The following is a 20,269-nucleotide window of genomic DNA, read 5'->3' on the forward strand; positions in this document are numbered from 1 at the left end:
TGCGTGCCGAAACTATCACCGAGCTACCGCTTTTTGTCGCGCGTGGTTTTTTTTCGTGCCATCGTTTCGCGCTTTTGCTTGAGCCGGCCGCACGGTTGCTCACTCGTCAAACTGTGGTTTTTACCACGCACGTCATTTATAGCGTCCGATGCTCTAATGCAGACAGCCTAGAAGATAAGAGCATCTCTAGGTGACCCCGTAAAAGGACCGAACCCGCAAAATAACCGCCAAAATAAAGGTTGGGCGGGAAAAGCTGTCACACCAGACCTCCTAACCGCGCCCGATCCGTTATTTTTTGTGCGGGGCGCGACAAAATGCCCACCCCAACCCGCAAAAACACAGGTTCTCCCCCCGACCCGTCGGTGCCCTGTATATATCTAGAAGCAGTTGGTTGGTGGGACATTTCACCCGCGCTTTCCCCCCACCCACCGCCGTCGGGCGCCGCCTTCGATTCCGGCCACACCAGCCGCCGAGATCACGCTGGTGGGCCGCCGCACGCCCTAGGTCGACCTTCCCCATGCCCTCGTGCCTCGGCTCACCGAAAATCTACAGATCGGTGGTTGTTTTGTCGCGACCATCGGATTTAGCTTTTCCGTCCACCGACGGCCGCACCACAACCATGGATTGCTCGGGGAGCACCCCGCACAGCCCCGGCAAAGCTCTAGCGCCGCATGCAGGTACTCGTTCATCCTCTAGTCGCCGGCGTCAGTTTGCCGGCAAGGACTCTTCCGGTCGTCGCCCGGGCTCGATGGTCACGCAGCGGCTCGCTGGCTTACCAATGTCGCTCATACAGTACGACGATTGCCTAGAAACAGTGTTGCGGCTCACATCCAACACACAACAACACCTCAGATGGGTATTCTTCAAATGCAAAAACGACGGGTATGCTCTTCTTCCTCTTCGACTTTGTCAACTTATTTGGTTAAACTACAATATCTTATTGAGGTCTTCATATGTGTAGAAAGGTGGATACTCATTTTGGTATTGGAAAGAAGAATACATCGATCTATTGATAGAAAGAAACTTAATAGATGTTCGTGCACTTCTTAGTATAATTGAGTCTAATGATGCAGATGCATGTGTAATTACAAAAGAAATTAGAGGGGAAGCAACGTGAAATTCTTTAGAATCAAAGCCAAAGAATGAAGAATGCAAGTTGAAGAACCCCTAGATCAACAATGAATGCATAGGGAAGATGTTGATCCAACTAGTGAGAGCAGTTATGGAAGTGAATATCTTCTAAAATGTCTAATTATGGTTCTTGTTTTCTTTAGTCTTGCTATTGTAGTAAAGATTTGATGAATTATGATGTATCCAATGTCTTTGAAGAAAATAACGAAGCAACTAAATGTGTTTTCATGCCTGAAAATGCAATGGAAATAACAGATTTTGTGGGCCGGCGTGGGCAGTGGCCAAACAGACCCCGCAAAATGGATCCGTAAAAGCGTTCTCATACATTTTACGGGGTGTGCTCGGCCGCCGCTTACGCTTGCTCGTAAAAACGTTTTTTCGTGATCTGCAAACGACTTTTGCGAACGGCTTTATAACGGGTTTGTTAGGGATGCTGTAACCATACATGCTGATGACCTACATGCAATGTATTTGTAAGATGTTGCAAAACATGTCTTTTTTATCGGTCAGGCTAAAGTGAGGCACACATGTAGGGAGGAAAGAAATTTGATGCAGGTAACCAGCGCACAGTACTTCTGAAACAAGTCCGGATTCAAAAATAACTCTGTCCCAGCTACGAATCCTAACATCTCTTCTGAATTCTGTATTCGCAGGGCACAGACTCAGTCACAGAAACCTCCTAAATCCAAGGGTTTACACATAAACTGCACGCCGCCGCCCGGACTCTCGTCTCCCGGTCGCCATGATGGTTCCACTGGATCCATGCAACAAGCCCACCTCGCAGCGCCGCATCGCGGAGGGCGACACCGTCGTGGTGTACGAGCGGCACGACTCGATGCGCGCAGTCACCGTCAGCGCCGCTGGCGTACTGCAGAACCGGTTCGGCGTATTTCGCCACGCCGACTGGCTCGGCCGCCACTTCGGATCCAAGGTATTCAGTAGCGGCGGTGTCGGGGGCAAGGGCGGTCGCAAGGCCGGCGGCGGGTTCGTCCACCTCCTCGCGCCGACCCCGGAGCTCTGGACGCTCGTGCTCAGCCACCGGACACAGATCCTCTACATTGCCGATATCAGCCTCGTGGTGGCCTACCTCGAGCTCGTCCCTGGGTGCGTCGTGCTGGAGTCCGGAACGGGGAGCGGTTCGCTCACCACCTCGCTAGCCCGCGCCGTCGCGCCGCACGGGCGGGTGTACACGTTCGATTTCCACGACCAGAGGGCAGACTCGGCAAGGTAAGCAAACAGCTGACTCTGAGGGCTAATTAGCATGTCAGAGGTGATTGTCTGCTTGCTTCACAAATCAAACTTACTCAGGACGTCTCTACGAGGTTTGATTTTAGACTATTATGTGGAAACTAAGAACCTTACATGTACTGCATAATTTTTTGATCTGTATTTGCATTACAGAGGATGGGAACAATGCACAAGAAAGATGATTTTGATGTTTTTTTTTCTTGCATGGGGTTTCTGAATGTGTTTTGCAGTATATAGAACTATTACTTTGTAGATGAGCAAGCTTAGATATGAGAATAGAAACAGTCTATCAAACTTCTGTGACATGGTATTGGATACAAATATACTATAGATTGGCCTGCAACTACAAATAAGATACATAAGATTTAAGAAAACCCATTATTTGTTGCCTACTTGCCTAAAAACTGTCCATGTCTTTGCAACATCTTTAGGGTTTTATCAACCTTTTAGGGGTGACCTCTTAAACGGCACAAAGATATGACTTCTTCTTTTTCAAGCAGCACTTGCAACTCAGAGTACAGTGACATCAATTGAAGTACAATTGTACGATTCATAAATAATGCAAAATAAATTTTACAAGAGCATAGGAGCCTCTAGCTAGCTACTACCTATCTTTGCGGTAACAGATATTTGTGATCATTTGACACGTGAGCGCAGTGGCCTCTTGATTTACTCCTCATGGAGTAATCTGGAATGAGAGGAACCGGGGAGTATTCAGGGCCCAAAGGATGTCCCGCCATGAGGTGGTGCATTTTGCTTTGGGAGATTTCTGTATGCATAGACCTAGTAGGCTCCTCTTGCGCTAGTAGTCCGCATGTGGTTTCTTGGGTATCTCGGCTTTATCCTTCCAAAAGCTGGGTGCAATAGCTGTAACAATTTCTTTTCTTCTAATTTAAAGGCAGTGCTCCTGCCGTTACTCGGAAGAAAAATATGGTGCTACAAGGCTGAATGATTTTGTCAGTCATGTGGTTTAATTGGTATATGCTTTGTGCTATTGTGACTTGAGCTTTTTTGGTAAATAGGGAAGATTTTGAGAAGAATGGCCTAAGCAGCCTTATAACAGTTGCTGTTCAGGACATACAAGGGGAAGGATTCCCAGATGAGTACTCTGGAGCTGCTGACGCTGTGTTCCTGGACTTACCCCAGCCTTGGCTGGCAATACCGTCAGCTGGTACAATGCTACGGCAAGATGGCATCCTATGCTCCTTTTCACCTTGCATTGAACAAGTACAGCGTGCTTGCGAAACTATGAGGTCTTGTTTCACAGGTTGGTATGTTGCTCTGAATTTGTTACTTAAGCTAGAAACTTTACAATGTTCTGATATGAGTTCACATGATTCACAGAATCGTGTAGTTAACTTCAGTTAGAAACTTAGGCTGGCCATAGTGGGGAGTATCATATAGTAGTATCATGTATATGATACTATTGTATGATACTACCTCCATAATGCATAGTATCATAGATGACCCCATTTATTGACATGCATGACACATAGTAGCATAGCATTTAACATGTTACGGTATCTATGTTATGGTTGCTAGGGTTTGAGCGGGAGAAAGAGAGCTGCGAGGGCGCGAGAGAGCCGGCCGTGGGGGTCCTTTCCCACGGCCGGGCAAGAGGGAAAAGGGTTTTCCTTCTTAATTCTTGCCTGATTAGATTGATACATCTCCTCTCCATATATAGAGAGGTTTACTTGACTCCCAAGTAAGGCTTACTTGACCCCTAAGCAAACCCTAAGACTAACAGGCCCAGGCCCATCACGTACTCTAAACACTACACCCCACCTGGACATGCAGCTCGTCCTCGAGCTGCAACCTAACGACGATTCGACCCCACACAACCCTAACGCCTAAAAAACAAGCCTTTTACATCTCGGCCTATTGTATTGACCTAAAATAAGCTAACCCAAATGAGATTCCGACTCTTTATTTTTTGACTCCGAACGATAAGGCGAGAATCCTCCGCGCGTCGAACTTGTGCGTTTGCAGCCCCCTGGATCCCAAGGACACCATCGGGACCAAGGGAGCCCTCGCGGCGGCCGGCGGCGGAATGCAGTGGTGCTACGTGGTGCGCTCCTGTCGGTGACACCATGTCTTCTCCCCGCCGGCTGACTGTCGATGTCGCAGACTTGGAGGTCGTCGCCCGTGGGAAAAACAGCATGCCCGCCGCCCGTGGGGGAAACCGCATGCCCAAGACCCCTCACGCAGCGGACGAGATCGAGGTTCGTTGCACCGCGAAGTGCAACTTGGAGGAGCTGCAGCTGCAAATCACGCATCTCCCGCACATGCCGACTCGCTAGGAGGCCTCGCGCAGCCTGCAACCTTACCGCCGCCGACACGTGGTGGGTAGCGATCCAAGCCGGAAACGGTGCCGGCGACGACTGGAACTTGATCTGTTGGATGGGATTGTCCTGGGACGGCGGTGGCGCTGCTGGGAACGAGGTCGTCGCAGTCCCGTCGTAGGGCATCCCATGTTGGAACGTGATGACCGGCGCCGTGGTCGCAGCCGAGGGCGGCGGCGGCGGCCGTGCGGGGGTCGGCGCTGGTGCTGTGACCATGGAGGACCCCCCGTGGAATGGCGCACCGTCGGGACCCGCAAAGCGGGAGGGCCTGCCGTACTGTTGGGGTGGCGCCGATGGCGACTGGATGTGCGGCGATGCCCAGGCCGCCGTATAGATCGGCCCGGAGACGGGGAGCGGCAGCGGCGGCTGCAGCAGCCTGGCGTCGAGTGGCGGCGACGACAGCAGCAGCGTCGGCTGCCGCGGCCCGGCGATCGCGGCGGAGGCCGCCACGGCAGCCGCGCCGGCCCGTAGGCGGCGACTGATGACGCGACCGGCGGCGGTCCGTAGGGACCGGCCAGGAAGAGGCAGATCCCTTGGACGGCGGTGGTGAGATCGCGGATTGCTCCGGCGATCTCCTCCGGGGTGAGGGCGACAGGAAGTGGCGGCGACGGGGTGAACATGATCGAGCCTGAGAAATCTGATACCAGATGTTATGGTTGCTAGGGTTTGAGCGGGAGAGAGAGAGCTGCGAGGGCGCGAGAGAGCCGGCCGTGGGGGTCCTTTCCCACGGCCGGGCAAGAGGAAAAAGGGTTTTCCTTCTTAATTCTTGCCTGATTAGATTGCTACATCTCCTCTCCATATATAGAGAGGTTTACTTGACTCCCAAGTAAGGCTTACTTGACCCCTAAGCAAACCCTAAGACTAACGGGCCCAGGCCCATCACGTACTCTAACACCGTTATGATCAAAGGCCCAGTTAGCCAAACTGGCCCAGTTATCTTAATAATATTAGGGGCTTAGCCCAAGTTATCTTAGTTATCTTAGAGTCCAAGTTATCTTAGTTATCTTAGAGTCCAAGTTATCGAGATTATATAAACCGATGTAAACAGCTCTTTTGAAATCAAGCAATAAGACAATTCTATTGCCCGGCTCCCAGAGGAGCCGGAACCCTAACCTTAGCCACCGCCTCCTCTACTCGCCGTCGCCTCCTCCCTACGCCGAGACGGCGCCGTCGCGCCGGCCGCGGCGCCCTCGTCTCCTCCAACCTCCCTCCTACCCTTATAACATAAGGCAGAGGGCCGGTAGAACCCTAGTTTCTACCAATCTACCTATGTTACTTTAATCCTCTCTCTCTTCTTTAATTGTCTGCCACATCAACATGTTTGCTAGTCCCAAGTACATGATACTACCTAAGTTACTCCCACTATGGCCAGCCTTATAATGATGATATGAGTTCACATGACTCACGGACTTAGTTACTTCACTTAGAAACTTTATATTGTTGATATGAGTTCACATGATTCAAAGACTCGTATAGTTACTTCAGTTAGAAACTTTATAATGTTGATATGAGTTCACATGACTCATGGACTCATATAACTTCTGTTGTTGCGGAAGTTGACACTGAATGGAGTTGGGGCTGTACTTTTCCCAGCTGGTTCTTTTCCAATGATCTGTCTGAAACTGTCATTTCTCACAAGGGTGGGTCTGGTGCAGTGGTAGAGTCTCTCCACTTGTGTGCGGCCTGGAGGTCCTGGGTTTGAACCAGCCTCCTTGCAGAATTATTGTGCAAGGTGTAAGGCTGTCTAGAAATTCCCTTCCCCAGACCCACCTTATGTGTGAGCTTTCAGCACTGGGCACGCCCTTCTGATGAACTCGTGTCATTGATTCGTAATATAGCTCAATTTTGGTATGCTTATTTCAAGGTACGATAACATACATAATTCATAATTGTAAGTTCTTGTGCATTTGCAATCCAAGCATAAGCCCTAGAGTGTTCAAAAAGCTTGTTGTGGTCATCTAAAGTTGTGTGGTTTCTGAAGTCTATCGGAAACCTGCATACATAAAAATGCTCTGAATTAGTTATCAACGCAGATCCATTGCCTCAGAGCATCATTTTGATCTCATTTCTACTGCTTTCATGTAGTCTCTTTCACAGGCGGTACAGACCGCCACATCCCTATACAGTTCTAATTTGTTTATGCGTTTTAATGGTTTCTTTAATGGACTCACCATGATTTTGTGCACAAGAACATTGCATCCTGGAGTTCTTCATTTTGTTTCAAGATAAATGATCTAGAGTTGATTGAACCGTGAATGATAAAATGATCGTAGTTTGCCCTGTTTAGGGCAAAATAAATGACAACAGAACTTGCCTAAAAGTATGGTGATCTCTTATTACTGAGTTATTCCGTCTCAAGAAGAGTGGGCGGAGGTTTATTTTCATACTGTTGTGTTGTTGTGCAGATATTAGAACTTTTGAAATTCTTCTCCGCACCTATGAAGTACATGAAGGTGCTCTGAAGAGTGCAACCACCAATGAAGCCTCTAGCGATGGTTCTTCACTTCCTGGGAAGAAACGGAAAATTCGGTCAGCTGGAGAAGCCTTAGACAGCACTCAGACATCCTCTGTTATTGCTAGGCCTTGCAGCACAGCTAGAGGACACACTGGCTACTTGACATTTGCAAGGAAAAGCGTGCATGGGAGCCAAACTGGGGCGGCTGAAGTTTGCCCCACATCTTAGACCAGTAAAATGCACATTGGGCGCCTGAATTTTGTGATGCAGCCAATGGATCTACCTGATGAATTAGGATATTCTCGTAGCCAATGGGCCATGGTACCTTTGAGATTGTTGTGAACGGTGTTGTAGTAACTATCGAACTTCAATAATTTATATATCTATCTTTGTCTTTGTGATCTCAATGAATATCTGTAACGTCATCTCTGTATGCAGGCCTTACTTTTTTATGCTATACCTGTAACCAAGTTTTGGCCATTTCTCATTTGGTTTGTTGTGTTGAGCTTGACATCATGTTGTACTTGATAGAATAAGTGCTATGCTACACGCATCGTCGAGAAAAAAACATCGTTCTCCTCTCTCGTCTCCTTCTTGGAGTTGCATCAAACTCCAATCGAGCTAGATGATTTCTATCTAGTCTAATTGACTATAGTAATCGCATGGAAATCGATACGTAGAAGAAAAGCAAAGGAAAACGGAAGTACTCGCTGACGCTGAGAGATAAACCACGAACGGATACGCCAAGCAGTGAACAAGTTGATGAATCCAGATATCCAGTGTGCTTAGGTCTCGGGGACAACACCATGACAAGGACACAGGGTCACAAGGAATTCCTAAAAACTCCCGAGTCTATAACCAAAATGCACATTAAGAAACAAAAAAGACAAATCTAAATGTGAATGTGAATGGTGTTGTTTTTTTGCTTGTCTTTTGTGACACTATGTTGGATATGTCATTTTTTTATGTGCATTTCGAATTTGGATTTGAACTTTTTAGGGGCTGTAGCCATATGTCTCGTGAAATATTCGAATTTAAGTTTTTGAACCTTGGAGCATGAGAGCATACGAGTGTTTGGAGCACATGACTTTCCCGCGCCGTCAGAAGTATGCTATTGAGGAATTAATTGATGTTGGTACCACAATTGGAATTAGGGTAACGAATTAGTATCATTTCTCGTTTTTCTCACATGTCAGTACCAAGTCTGGGACATGTGGCAACAAAATGGTCTAAATCACGTCATGTGCTAGCGTGGCCTATAGGCGCGTGTCGTGCACTGACTAGGACGAGTCCGACTCGGTCGCTCTAGTGGGCTAGGTCAAACCGTTCTCTCTCACATCACTTGAACCCTAGTTCCTCTTCTCGCTCGCCCCATGCGGCTCTTAGGCGATGACGGGGTGACTTCGGGTGGCGGTGCGAATGGTTGTAGCAACGGCGTTAGCGAAGACCTTCCCGACTTTGAGAGTGTTACGACACCGGTCAATCAACGACAGCGGCTACTCCAGTTCTTAAATACACCAACGAGGACGACGAGTTCTTGGAGACGGCGTTGTCCATGGAACAACGGGCACAACTAGCTAAGATTCTGGTCACCAACCTACAACAGGCCATCAGTGGACCCACGGAGTGGGAGGTGGGCCGTGAATTTTTTGTTCTCACCCCCTTCTTTGTGTAATTTTTGGTATGACTTGTGTATTAGGGTTAGGCTTACTGGGATGTTAGGGTCCATTATGATGCTCAACAAAATATAGAGAGGAAGCTATGCAATTCAAATTGTTACATTTCTAAATCTTTATGCACTGATATAACACAAGGGTATGGTTTCTTTGATTCACTGTACCACATGGAGAATCCACACATAGGAGAACAGAGAGAGAGAGAGAGAGCAAGGGCTTGAAATTATAGTCATTAATGTTAAATTGCAGCTAATTAAGAGGCATAATAGGAGAGTATGGTGTTGAATTTGTTAGTTAGGGCAACTACACCTGTCAGTGCATCTCACAAACAACAACTAACCCCAATTTTTTTATCAAGCACCAGTTGTATATGGTCTCAGTGAGCCTCCTATGTATGTTGTTTATCATCAAGGAATTGTTTTTAAAAGTGAGAGCAACAAATCAAGTGTAGTTCAAGGTTCCGCACTTTGCACACAAGAGAGCAGAAATGTTAAGAAGGACAAGCTAAAAGATGCGGCAGAAGAAGAAGAGGGATATCGGAGTATTGATGCTTCTTCATTTGACTCCAAGGGTGCATATGATAGTGAAAATACCCCTTTGTATATGGGGGAGTAAAGGGCCAAATATAATGAGAAAGTTAGGGTCGTAGAAGACATAGAGATACAAGAGGGAAAGAGAGAGAGATGAAGAACTAGAAGAGGAAGAATCTGAAGATGAAGAATCAGAAGAGGAAGTGCTACATTATGAGGGTGACACTGAGGTTGATGATTTGTTTGAGTTGGAGGATGATGATAATGTTGTTTGAGAAGAAGAATAACCCATCCCTGAACCTGCAAAGAAGTAGCATAAGCTGCCATTTAGGAGAGGGCTGATGCTTGTGAACTGCGTTGGGTTTTCCATGAAGAGGAACGGGTCCCATCAAAATGCGGGTAAGTATTTCCCTCGATTAAGAAACCAAGGTTTATCGAACCAATAGGAATATCAATCCTCAACCGTCTTCAGCGGCTGCACACAAAAGAGCAAAAAACTTGCACCCAAATCGGGCTAGAGGGTTGCCAATCCCCTTGATCTCGTCATTTGCAAGCGAATGAGGTGTGTAGATAATTATAGATAGATGTGACTTGGAAAATAAAATAAAAGACAAATAGTAACAACGAGTAAATTACAAGTTTTGTAAATATAAAAGTTAATAGACCCGCGGGCCATAATGTTCTCTAGTGACATCTCTCATGAAAGCAACATACGGTGGGTAAACAAATTGCTGTTGGGCATGTTGGAAATATGTCCAAGAGGCAATAATAAAGTGGTTATTATTATATTTCCTGGTTCAAGATAATTGTCTATTATTCATGCTATAATTGTATTAACCGGAAACCGTAATACATTTGTGAATATATAGATCACAATGTGTCCCTAGTAAGCCTCTAGTTGGCTAGCTCGTTGATTAGTAGATGATCATGATTTCCTGATCATGGACATTGGATGTCATTTATAACAGGATCACATCATTGGGGAATGATGTGATGGAAAAGACCCAATCCTAAGCATAGCAATAGATCGTATTGTTCGTGTGCTAAAGCTTTTCTAATGTCAAGTATCATTTCCTTAGACCATGAGATTGTGCAACTCCCGGATACCGTAGGAGTGCTTTGGGTGTATCAAACGTCACAACGTAACTGGGTAATTATAAAGGTGCACTACAGGTATCTCCGAAAGTATCTGTTGGGTAGTACGAATTGAGACTGGGATTTGTCATTCCGTGTGACACAGAGGTATCTCTGGGCCCACTCGGTAATCCATCATCATATTGAGCTCAGTGTGACTAAGGAGTTAGTCACAAGATGATGTGTTATGGAACGAGTAAATAGACTTGCCGGTAACGAGATTGAACAAGGTATGGGGATACCGACGATCGAATCTCGGGCAAGTATCATACCGGTAGACAAAGGGAATTGCATACGAGATTGATTGAATCCCCGACATCGTGGTTCATCCGATGAGATCATCGTGGAACATGTGGGAACCAACATGGATATCCAGACCCTGCTGTTGGTTATTGACCGGAGAGATGTCTCGGTCATGTCTGCATGCTTCCCGAACCCGTAGGGTCTACACACTTAAGGTTCGATGACACTAGGGTTATATGGGAATAGTGTATGTGGTTACTGAAGGTTCTTCGGAGTCCCGGATGAGATCCCGGACGTCACGAGGAGTCCCGGAATGGTCCGGAGGTAAAGATTTATATATGGGAAGTGAAGATTTGATCGCTGGAAGTGTTTCAGGCGACACCGGTAATGTACCGGGACCACCGGAAGGGTTCCGGGGGTCCACCGGGAAGGGCCACCAGCCCCAAAGTTCTATATGGGCCAAAAGTGGATGGGAACCAGCCCCTAGGTGTGCTGGTGTGCCACCACTAAGGTCCCAAGGCGCACAAGGGGTGGAGAGGGGCAAAACCCTAGGCGTGGAGGGGCACCTTTGGGACCAAGGCCCACCCGAGGGCGCCGCCTCCACCCTTGGCCGCCGCCTTCCTTGCCCATCTAGGGCTGCCGCACCCCTTAGGGTGGAAACCCTAAGGGTGGGCACCCTCCTCCCTCTCCTCCTATATATAGTGGAGGGTTTGGGGCTGTTTTGAGACACAACTTCTCTCTCTCTCGGCGCAGCCCTACTCCTCCTCGTCCTCGTCCTCCATAGTGCTTGGCAAAGCCCTGTCGGACTTCCACGTAGCTCCACCGTCACCACGCCACCGTGCTGCCGGAGTTATCCCTCAACCTCTCCTCCCTCCTTGCTGGATCAAGGGGTTGGAGACGTCACCGGGCTGCACGTGTGGTTAACGCGGAGGCGCCGTTGTTCGGCGCATAGATCGAAATCCACCGCGATCTGAATCGCTGCGAGTACGACTCTATCAACTGCATTCTAGCAACGCTTCCGCTTAGCGATCTTCAAAGGTATGAATATGCTCTACCCCTTTGCTCGTTGCTGGTTTCTCCATAGATAGATCCTTGTGTGGCGTAGGATTTTTTTGAAATTACTACGTTCCCCAACATTGGCATTCGAGCCAAGGTTCTATGCGTAGATTCTATGCACGAGTAGAACACAAAAGTTGTGGGCTCTGATTTTGTCAATTGCTTGCTGTTACTAGTCTTATCTTGATTCAGCGACATCGTGGGATGAAGCGGCCCGGACCGACTTTACACGTACTCTTACGTCACACTGGTTCCACCGACCGACATGCACTTGTTGCATAAGGTGGCTAGCGGGTGTCTGTCTCTCCCACTTTAGTCGGACCAGATTCGATGAAGAGGGTCCTTATGAAGGTGGCTAGCGGGTGGCTGTCACGTAGGTAAGATGCGTTCTTGCTAGAAACCCTAATCAGCCACGTAAAACTTGTATTAGAGGACGTCTAACTTGTTTTTGCAGGGTATGCTATGTGATGTGATATGGCCAAAATGATGTGATGTTACATATGTGATGTATGAGATTGATCATGTTCTTATAATAGGATTTACGACTTGCATGTCAATGAGTATGACAACCGGGAGGAGCCATAGGAGTTCTCTTAATTTATTATATGAGATGCAACACCATGTGATTACTTTAATTTATTGCTAAACATTAGCTATAGTAGTAGAAGTAATAGTTGGCGTGACGACTTCATGGAGACACAATGATGGAGATCATGATGATGGAGATCATGGTGTCATGCTGGTGACAACGATGATCATGGTGCCCCGAAGATGGAGATCAAAGGAGCAAGATGATATTGGCCATATCATGTCACTATATGATTGCATGTGATGTTTATCATGTTTTTCATCTTATTGCTTAGAATGACAGTAGGAAAGATAAGATGATACCTCATTAAGATTTTGAGATATGTATTCCCCTAAGTGTGCACCATTGTGAAGCATCGTTGTCTCGAAGCACCACGTGATGATCGGGTGTGATAGATTCTAACGTTCGCATACAACGGGTGTAAGCCAATTTACACACACAAAACACTTAGGTTGACTCGACGAGCCTAGCATGTACAAACATGGCCTCGAATACGGGAGACCGAAAGGTCGAACATGAGTAGTATGGTTGATACGATCAACATGGAGATGCTCACCATTGATGACTAGTTTGTCTCACGTGATGATCGGACACGGGCTAGTCGACTTGGATCATGTAACACTTGGATGACTAGAGGGATGTCGATCTAAGTGGGAGTTCATTAGTAATTTGATTAGATGAACTTAATTATCATGAACTTAGTCTAAAATTGTCTTTACAAATATTGTAGATCCAATGGCCAACGCAAATGTCTCATTCAACTTCGACGCGTTCCAAGAGAAAACCAAGCTGAAAGATGATGGGAGCAACTATGCGGATTGGGCTCGTAACTTAAAGCTCATCCTCACTGCTTCCAAGAAGGCATATGTCCTTAATGCACCGCTAGGTGATCCTCCCGTTCTAGCAGCAACCAAGGACATTAGAAACGCATGGCAGTCGCGGAGTGATGACTACTCTTTGGTTCAGTGCGGCATGCTTTACAGTTTAGAACCGGGGCTCCAAAGGCGTTTTGAGCAACACGGAGCATATGAGATGTTCGAGGAGCTGAAACTTGTTTTTCAAGATCATGCCCAGTTCGAGAGATATGAAGTCTCCGACAAGTTCTTTAGCTGTAAGATGGAGGAGAATAGTTCTGTCAGTGAGCACACACTCAGAATGTGTGGGTTGCACAACCGCTTGACTCACTACAGAATCCTCCAGTCACTTCCACCTAGCTATAAAGGTTTTGTGATGAATTACAACATGCAAGGGATGGAAAATACTATTCTCGAGTTGTATTCAATGCTGAAATCTGCGAAGGTAGAAATCAAGAAAGAACATCAAGTGTTGATGGTGACTAAGACCATCAGTTTTAAGAAAGGCAAGGGTAAAAAGAACTTCAAGAAAGACGACAAAGCAGTTGCTGCCCCCGGTAAACCAGTTGCCGAGAAGAAGCCAAAGAAAGGACCCAAGCCTGAGACTGAGTGCTATTACTGCAAGGGAACCAGTGACTGGAAGCGGAATTGCCCCAAGTACTTAGCGGATAAGAAGGCCGACAACATCAAAGGTATATGTGATATACTTGTTATTCATGTGTACCTTACCAGTGCTCGTAGTAGCTCCGGGGTATTTGATACCAGTGTTGTTGCTCACATTTGCAACTCTAAACAAGAACTATGGAACAAGCGTAGGCTAGCTAAGGACGAGGTGACGATGCGCGCCGGGAATGGTTCCAAGGTCGATGTGATCGCTGTCGACACGCTACCTCTACATCTACCTTCGAGATTAGTTTTAAACCTCAATAATTGTTATTTAGTACCAGCTTTGAGCATGAACATTGTATCAGGATCTCGCTTGATGCAAGATGGCTACTCATTTAAATATGAGAATAATGGTTGTTCTATTTAGATGAGTGGTATGTTTTATGGTCATGCCCGGCTGGTCAATGGTTTATTCTTGATGAATCTCGATCGTGATGTTACACATATTCATAGTGTGAGTACAAAAAGATGTAAAGTTGATAATGATAGTCCCACATACTTGTGGCACTGCCGCCTTGGTCATATCGGTGTCAAGAGCATGAAGAAACTCCATACAGATGGACTTTTGGAGTCTCTTGATTTTGAATCATTTGACACATGCGAACCATGCCTCATGGGGAAGATGACCAAGACTCCGTTCTCCGGAACAATGGAACGAGCAACCAACTTATTGGAGATAATACATACCGAAGTATCCGGTCCAATGAGCATTGAGGCTCGCGGTGGCTATCGTTATGTTCTCACCCTCACTGATGATTTAAGTAGATATGGTTATGTCTACTTAATGAAGCACAAGTCTGAAACCTTTGAATGGTTCAAGGAATTTTAGAGTGAGGTAGAGAATCAACGTGACAAGAAAATAAAGTTCTTGTGATCTAATCGTGGAGGAGAATATTTGAGTCACGAGTTTGGCACACACCTAAGGAAATGTGGAATTGTTTCACAACTCACGCCGCCTCGCACACTGCAGCGTAACGGTGTGTCTGAACGTCGTAATTGCACTTTATTGATATGGTGCGATCTATGATGCCTCTTACCGATTTAACGCTATCATTCTGGAGATTGCATTGAAAACTGCTGCATTCACTTTAAATAGGGCACCGTATAAATCCGTTGAGACGACACCGCATGAATTATGGTTTGGAAAGAAACCTAAGCTGTCGTTTCTGAAAGTTTGGGTATGCGATGCTTATGTGAAGAAGCTTCAACCAGAGAAGCTTGAACCCAAAGCGGAAAAACGCGTCTTCGTAGGATACCCTAAGGAAACTATAGGGTACACCTTCTATCTTAGATCCGAAGGCAAAATCTTTGTAGCCAAGAACAGATCCTTTCTAGAGAAAGAGTTTCTCTCGAAAGAAGTAAGTGGGAGGAAAATAGAACTTGATGAGGTAATTGTACCTTCTCTCGAACCGGAGAGTAGCGCAGCGCAAGAAAATGTTTCTGAGGCGCCTGCACCGGCTAGAGAAGAAGTTAATGATGATGATCATGAAACTTTAGATCAAATTGCTATTGAACATCGAAGGTCCACAAGGGTACGTTCGGCACCAGAGTGGTACGACAATCCTATCATGAAAATCATGTTGTTGGACAACAGTGAACCTTCGAACTATGAAGAAGCGATGGCGGGTCCGAATTCCAACAAATGGCTTGATGCCATGAAATCCGAGATAGGATCCATGTATGAGAACAAAGTATAGACTTTGGTGGACTTGCCCGATGATCGGCGAGCCATAGAAAATAAATGGATCTTTAAGAAGAAGACTGACGCGGATGGTAATGTGACCATCTATAAGGCTCGACTTGTCGCTAAGGGTTGTTGACAAGTTCAAGGGATGGACTATGATGAAACCTTCTCACTCGTAGCGATGCCGAAGTCGGTACGAATCATGTTAGCAGTTGCCGCATTTTATGATTATGAAATCTGGCAAATGGACGTCAAAACAGGATTCTTGAACGACTTTATTAAGGAAGAATTTTATATGATACAGCCGGAAGGTTTTGTCGATCCTAGCAATGCTAACAAGGTATGAAAGCTCCAATGCTCCATCTATGGGCTGGTGCAAGCATCTGGAGTTGGAACATTCATTTTGATGAGGTGATCAAAGTGTTTGGGTTTGTACAGACTTATGGAGAATCCTGTATTTACATGAAAGTGAGTGGGAGCTTTGTAGCATTTCTCATATTATATGTGGACGACATATTTTTTATGGGAAATGATATAGAACTATTGGAAAGCATAAAGGCCTATTTGAATAAGAGTATTTCAATAAAGGACCTTGGAGAAGCTGCTTACTGATACGTCTCCAACGTATCTATAATTTTTGATGGTTTCATGCTATTATCTTGTCAAACTTTGGATGTTTTGTATGCCTTTTATATATTTTTTGGGACTAACTTATTAACTCAGTGCCAAGTGCTAGTTCCTGTTTTTTCCGTGTTTTTGACCCTTTTCAGAGGAGGATTTTAAATGGAGTCCAAACGGAATAAAACTTTCGAAAAGATTTTTCCGGAACATAAGATACGCAGAAAGCTTGGGAACCAAGGCAGGGAGTCCCGTGGGAGGCCACAAGCCCCCATGGCGCGACCAGGGGGGCCCGCGCCTCCCAGGCTTGTGGGCTCCCTGGGCCTCCCCTGCACTAGCTCCTTCGACTATAAATTCCCTAAAATCCCTAAAAAAATCAGGAGATCCACGAAAATACTTTTTCGCCGCCGCAAGCTTCTGTCTCCGCAAGATCCCATCTGGGGCACGTTCTGGTGCCCTGCCGGAGGGGAGATTCGGATATGGAGGGCTTCTTCTGTTGGAAATATGCCCTAGAGGCAATAATAAAATGGTTATTATCATATTTCCTTGTTCATGATAATCGTCTATTGTTCATGCTATAATTGTATTAACAAGAAACATTAATACATGTGTGAATAAATAGATCACAATGTGTCCCTAGCAAGCCTCTACTTGGCTAGCTCGTTGATCAATAGATGATCATGGTTTCCTAATCATGGGCATTAGATGTCATTGATAACGGGATCACATCATTGGGAGAATGATGTGATGGACAAGACCCAATCCTAAGCATAGCACTAGATCGTATTGTTTGTATGCTAAAGGTTTTCTAATGTCAAGTGTCTTTTCCTTCGACCGTGAGATTGTGCAACTCCTGGATACCGTAGGAGTGCTTTGGGTGTATCAAACGTCACAACGTAACTTGGTGACTATAAAGGTGCACTACGGGTACCTCCGAAAGTGTTTGTTGGGTTGGTACGAATCGAGATCGGAATTTGTCACTCCGTGTGACGGAGAGGTATCTCTGGACCCACTCTGTAGAACATAATCATGAGCTCAATGTGACTAAGGAGTTAGTCACAGGATGACGTGCTACGGAACGAGTAAAGAGACTTACGTGTAACGAGATTGAACAAGGTATAAGTATACCGACGATCGAATCTCGGGCAAATTCTATACTGACAGACAAAGGGAATTGTATACGGGATTAATTGAATCCTTGACATCGTGGTTCATCTGATAAGATCATCGTGGAACATGTGGGAGCCACCATGGGTATCTAGATCCCGCTGATGGTTATTGGCCGGAGAGTGTCTCGGTCATGTCTGCATGCCTCCCGGACCCGTAAGGTCTACACACTTAAGGTTCGATGACGCTAGGGTTATAGGGAATTGTTATACGAGCTTACCGAAGGTTGTTCGGAGTCCCGGATGAGAACCCGGACATCACAAGGAGCTCCGGAATGGTCCGGAGGTAAAGATTGATATATAGGATGGATGGGTTTGGATGCCGGAAATGTTTCGGGCACCACCGGCAAAGTGTCGGGACCACCGGAAGGGTTCCGGAGGCCCACCGAGAGGGGCCACAAGCCCCGGAGGGCTACGCAGGCCAAGTGCGGGAGGGAACCAGCCCCTAGGTGGGCTGGTGTGCCCCCACACCCAGCCCATGCGCACCAAAGAGGGAGGGAGGGGAAACCCTAAGCGCTGGTGGGCCTAAGGCCCACCTAGGGGTGCGCCCCCCTCTCCCTGCCCTGGCCGCTGTCCGCCTCTCCCATTTGGGCTGCCGCACCACCGAGGGTGGGAACCCTAGGGGTGGCGCACCCCCTCCCCTCCTCCTATATATAGAGAGGGTTTTGGGGCTGTTTTATACACAGTTTTCCATCTCCCTCGGCGCAGCCCTGCTTCCCTCCTTCCTCCTCTCCCACGGTGCTTGGCGAAGCCCTGCCGGGAGACCTCGTCTCTCCATCGACACCACAGCGTTGTGCTGCCAGAGATCTTCCCCAATTTCTACCTCCTCCTTGCTGGATCAAGTTGCGGGAGACGTCACCGGGCTGCACGTGTGTTGAACGCGGAGGTGCCGTGGTTCGACACTAGATCGGAATCACACCGCGAGCTGAATCGCCGCGAGTACGACTCCATCAACCGCGTTCTAGCAACGCTTCCGCTTAGAGATCTTCAAAGGTATGAATATGCACTCACCACTCTCTCGTTGCTGGTCTCTCCATAGGAAGATCTGAATATGGCGTAGGAAAATTTTGAATTTATGCTACGTTACCCAACAGTGGTATTAGAGCCAGGTTTTTTATGCATAGATTCTATGCACGAGTAGAACAAAAAAGGTTGTGGGTGATGATTTGTCAATTGATTGCCGCTAGTAGTCTTATTATTTTTTCGGCGGTATTGTGGGATGAAGCGGCCCGGACCGACCTTACACGTACGCTTACGTGAGAGAGGTTCCACCGACAGACATGCACACCGTGCATAAAGGTGGCTAGCGGGTGTCTGTCTCTCCCACTCTAGTCAGATTGGATTTGATGAAAAGGGTCCTTATGAAGGGTAAATAGCTTTGGCATATCATTGTTGTGGCTGTCACGTAGGTAAGAAGGCGTTCTTGCTAGAAACCCAAATCATCCACGTAAAACTTGCAACAACAATTAGAGGACGTCTAACTTGTTTTTGCAGGGTTTGACATGTGATGTGATATGGCCAAAGTTGTGATGTTGCATGTGTGATGTATGAGATGATCATGTTATTGTAATAGGATTCATTACTTGCATGTCGATGAGTATGACAACCGGCAGGAGCCATAGGAGTTGTCTTAATTTATTGTATGAGATGCAACGCCACGTGTTTACTACTTTTACTTCATTGCTAACGATTAGCTATAGTAGTAGTGGTAGTAGTAGTTGGCGTGACGACTTCACGGAGACACGATGATGGAGATCATGGTGTCACGCCGGTGACAATGATGATCATGCGATGCCTGAAGATGGAGATCGGAAGAGCAAAGTTGATAATGGCCATATCATGTCACTATATGATTGCATGTGATGTTTATCATGTTTTTCATCTTATTGCTTAGAACGACGGTACCATAATAAGATGATCCCTCTTAAAAATTTCGAGAACGTATTCCCCTAAGTGTGCACCGTTGCGAAGGATCGTTGTCTCGAAGCACCACGTGATGATCGGGTGTGATAGATTCTAACATTCACATACAACGGGTGTAAGCCAGATTTACACACGCGAAACGCTTAGGTTGACTCGACGAGCTTAGCATGTACAGACATGACCTCGAATTCAAGAGACCGTAAGGTCGAACATGAGTCGTATGGATGAATACGATCAGCATGAATTTGCTCACCATGACGACTAGTCCGTCTCACGTGATTATCGGACACGGGTTAGTCAACATGGATCATGTATCACTTAGATGACTAGAGGGATGTCGATTTAAGTGGGAGTTCATACTTAATTTGATTAAATGAACTTAATTGTCATGAACTTAGTCTAAAAGTTGTCTTTATAAATATTGTAGATGGCCAACGTCAACCTCAATTTCAACGCATTCCTAGAGAAAAACAAGCTGAAAGATGATGGTAGCAACTATGCGGACTGGGTACGCAACTTGAAGCTCATCCTTGAAGCAGCTAAAAAGGCTTATGTCCTTGATGCGCCGCTAGGTGACCCTCCTGCTCTTGCAGCAGCCCAGGACATTTTGAACGTGTGGCAAACGCGGAGTGATGACTACTCTCTGGTTAGGTGTGGCATGTTATATAGTTTGGAAACGGGGCTCCAAAGGCGTTTTGAGCAACACGGTGCATATGAGATGTTCCAAGAGCTGAAACTAGTTTTTCAAGCTCATGCCCGTGTCGAGAGATATGAAGTCTCCGACAAGTTCTTTAGCTGTAAGATGGAGGAGAACAGTTTTGTCAGTGAGCACATACTCAAAATGGCTGGGTTACACGGTCGTCTGACTTCACTTGGAGTCGAACTTCCGGATGACGCTATAATTGACAGAATCCACCAGTCTCTCCCACCAACCTACAAAGGTTTTGTGCTGAA

At 46.6% G+C, this 20,269-nt stretch overlaps 1 protein-coding gene across 1 annotated transcript; it reads left to right on the top strand.

The window, feature by feature from the left end:
- The first annotated feature begins 1,781 nt into the window (after nucleotides 1-1,781).
- Nucleotides 1,782-7,583, top strand: LOC123426440 (tRNA (adenine(58)-N(1))-methyltransferase catalytic subunit TRMT61A). The gene is made up of 3 exons (XM_045110282.1): nucleotides 1,782-2,358; nucleotides 3,402-3,646; nucleotides 7,127-7,583. Exons 1-3 carry the CDS (start codon nucleotides 1,874-1,876, stop codon nucleotides 7,402-7,404), a joined length of 1,008 nt encoding a protein of 335 aa, XP_044966217.1. The 5' UTR covers nucleotides 1,782-1,873; the 3' UTR covers nucleotides 7,405-7,583.
- Nucleotides 7,584-20,269: the final 12,686 nt, after the last annotated feature.

The sequence above is a fragment of the Hordeum vulgare genome, chromosome 2H, assembly GCF_904849725.1.
Source record: "Hordeum vulgare subsp. vulgare chromosome 2H, MorexV3_pseudomolecules_assembly, whole genome shotgun sequence".
NCBI classification, from domain to species: domain Eukaryota; kingdom Viridiplantae; phylum Streptophyta; class Magnoliopsida; order Poales; family Poaceae; genus Hordeum; species Hordeum vulgare.